The 2,224-nt window shown below is 49.1% G+C and overlaps 1 protein-coding gene across 1 annotated transcript in view; it reads left to right on the forward strand.

The window, feature by feature from the left end:
* LOC106533415 (probable ribonuclease ZC3H12D) overlaps nt 1-1,563 on the forward strand; it is a gene marked incomplete at its 5' end in the record, with an annotated part of 12,969 nt that extends 11,406 nt beyond the window's left edge. Inside the window, 1 exon segment of the mRNA XM_014029692.1 lies at nt 406-1,563. Coding sequence (XP_013885146.1) covers nt 406-1,196 — 791 coding nt within the window.
* Between the last annotated feature and the right edge of the window lie 661 nt (nt 1,564-2,224).

The raw sequence follows: 2,224 nt of genomic DNA on the forward strand, positions 1-2,224 counted from the left end.
GTTTGTGAACCACTGCACTTCAAAAATCGATTTAAAGAGTATTAAAACACTTGCTGGTGTAATATTTTCCCTATAATTATTACAAAAACACAAAATAAGTATAAATAAGTATTTATATTTGTGTAGCCTTTGTTTTTAGGGTTATTAACAAAGTTTGTGTACTCAGACCAGTAATATTTGTGGTCACAAGTTTTTGCCATGGATATTTTGTGGGTCAGAAGATAAAAAGTTTGGGAACCTCTGGTATGGAGCATAAAGTTCTGGTATCAGTAGTATGGATATTTCAGTATCGATCTGCAGCCAAAGCCTGAAGCACTTTGTGAAACACCTTCTGCTCTGGAAGCTTTTTGTTTGCTCTAAAAAGTCAAATGTTTTTATGAAATTGATAATTTTCTGTATTTTCAGGAAAGAAATGCACCTACGGGCTGAAGTGTAAGTTCTACCACCCGGAGCGGGTCAACCAGTCGCAGCTGTCGGTGGCCGACGAGCTGAGGGCTCTGGGAGACCGAGCTAAGAGCTTGTCTCCCAGCCACCCCTCCACCACTCCACCCCCCGCCAGCAGAGAGGAGCTGCCCCCCAGAGCCCCCCCCAGTGAGGCCTTCACCTGTCACAGAGTCCAGACCAGCGTGGATGGAGACGAGGCCTTCAGCTCCATGGACAGCTCCATGTCCCGGCTCTACATCCAGGACGGCCCGTACAGCGTGGAGCCCCCCCTGACCAGCTACAGCAGTGGGCTGGGGAGCTACCCGCTGTCCGGGAACAGCCTGAGGGTCTGTCAGAGTGGTCCGGTGTATTACTCCCACCAGAACGGGTCCTGTGACTGCAAGTGTGGGCACCAGAGGATCCGGATCGGAACCAGCCACCACCACCCGGCCTGGAGCTCCTGCCCCGCCGCGCCCCCGTACACCAGGGACCAGTTCAGTCATTTCACAGACAGGCAGCCCTTCGGGCCCCCCCCTAACAGACACAGCCAGTCCCAGGACCCGTGGGCTCATCACGGTCCCCCCGACACCAATCTGGGCCGTCGGACCACGAGCCTGACCCAGGACCAGAGGAAGGATCTGAGGAGCCAGCTCAGCACCCTGTTCCCCCAAAGCATGGTGGAGCAGGTCCTGAACGAGCACCCCCACACCTCAGACAGTCTGGAACTGATCCAGCTCCTCCAGAGCTACAGAACCAGCAACTTCTCCTTCTAGACCTGTCAGGATTTAAAGTGAGCCCACAGTTCTCATCCCAGGAGCTGAGCAGAAACAAACATTTCTGACAGCAAACGTGAATGTGTGTTTTTATTTGTTGTTGTGTTAAACGTTATTTAAGCATTAAAAAGTGTGTCAGTCTGAGGAACACTACAGGCCGATGCCCTTTGTTCTAAAACAAATGTGCAATGCACTCAGCTCCATTCAGCTACTTATTGTAGCTCCAACAATCGTGATCAAAGCAGCAGGTGTTGTTTTCCCACGTTGCCTCAAAATGAGGAACACTATTCTGTACTTGTGTGTCTGTGTGATACAATCTGAAACCTTGTGTTTTTACAGCACTTTTCAAATAAAAGCACTTGGTGTATGTGTTGGTGCTGACTCATGCTGTGCAGATTAGCTCTGAGCTGGTTCCAGTAACTCAGCAGGATTGAATCAATCTGCAGCTTCAGACTGAAGCGATGAGACCTGCAGGATGTCGCCTCTCAAACTGAACGACTCTCAGCTACTACCACACGCTTGTTGAGCAGGCGTTCATCCAGAGCTGTGAGAGATTCTGCTACAGACAGAAACGGCAGCAAAAATCTCACTTCATCAGTTCAGCAGGAGCAGCCTGTAGTGTAGGCAGTGTAGGCAAACACCAAGAGCGCCGTCCATCCAGGGGGCGCCACAAACAAGGGACAAAAATATATATTATATAACTTTTTCTCAGAGTCGCTTGCATATCTTCCAAAATGTAAAAATAATGGATCTGGTCAGCTGGTCCTTCAACACTGTTGCTCAATATTTTTCCATGAGGAGACTGAGTAAAGAAGAGCCCTCTTGTCCAGGTGGGACATATCAGGGGATTCTGATGTCATCAGTCCATGAAATGGACGTTATTAGGCGTTATCAGTCCCATACAATGGCTTTAGAGGGTCCCTACTGTGCCTTCTAGGCTTCAGACTGTGCCAACAGTGACCCCTAGTGGGTTAATATATCAATGACAATGAAGCTCTGGTCCGACACTACCCATTGCCATATTGGAA

The sequence above is a fragment of the Austrofundulus limnaeus genome, unplaced genomic scaffold (assembly GCF_001266775.1).
Source record: "Austrofundulus limnaeus strain Quisiro unplaced genomic scaffold, Austrofundulus_limnaeus-1.0 Scaffold942, whole genome shotgun sequence".
NCBI lineage: Eukaryota > Metazoa > Chordata > Actinopteri > Cyprinodontiformes > Rivulidae > Austrofundulus > Austrofundulus limnaeus.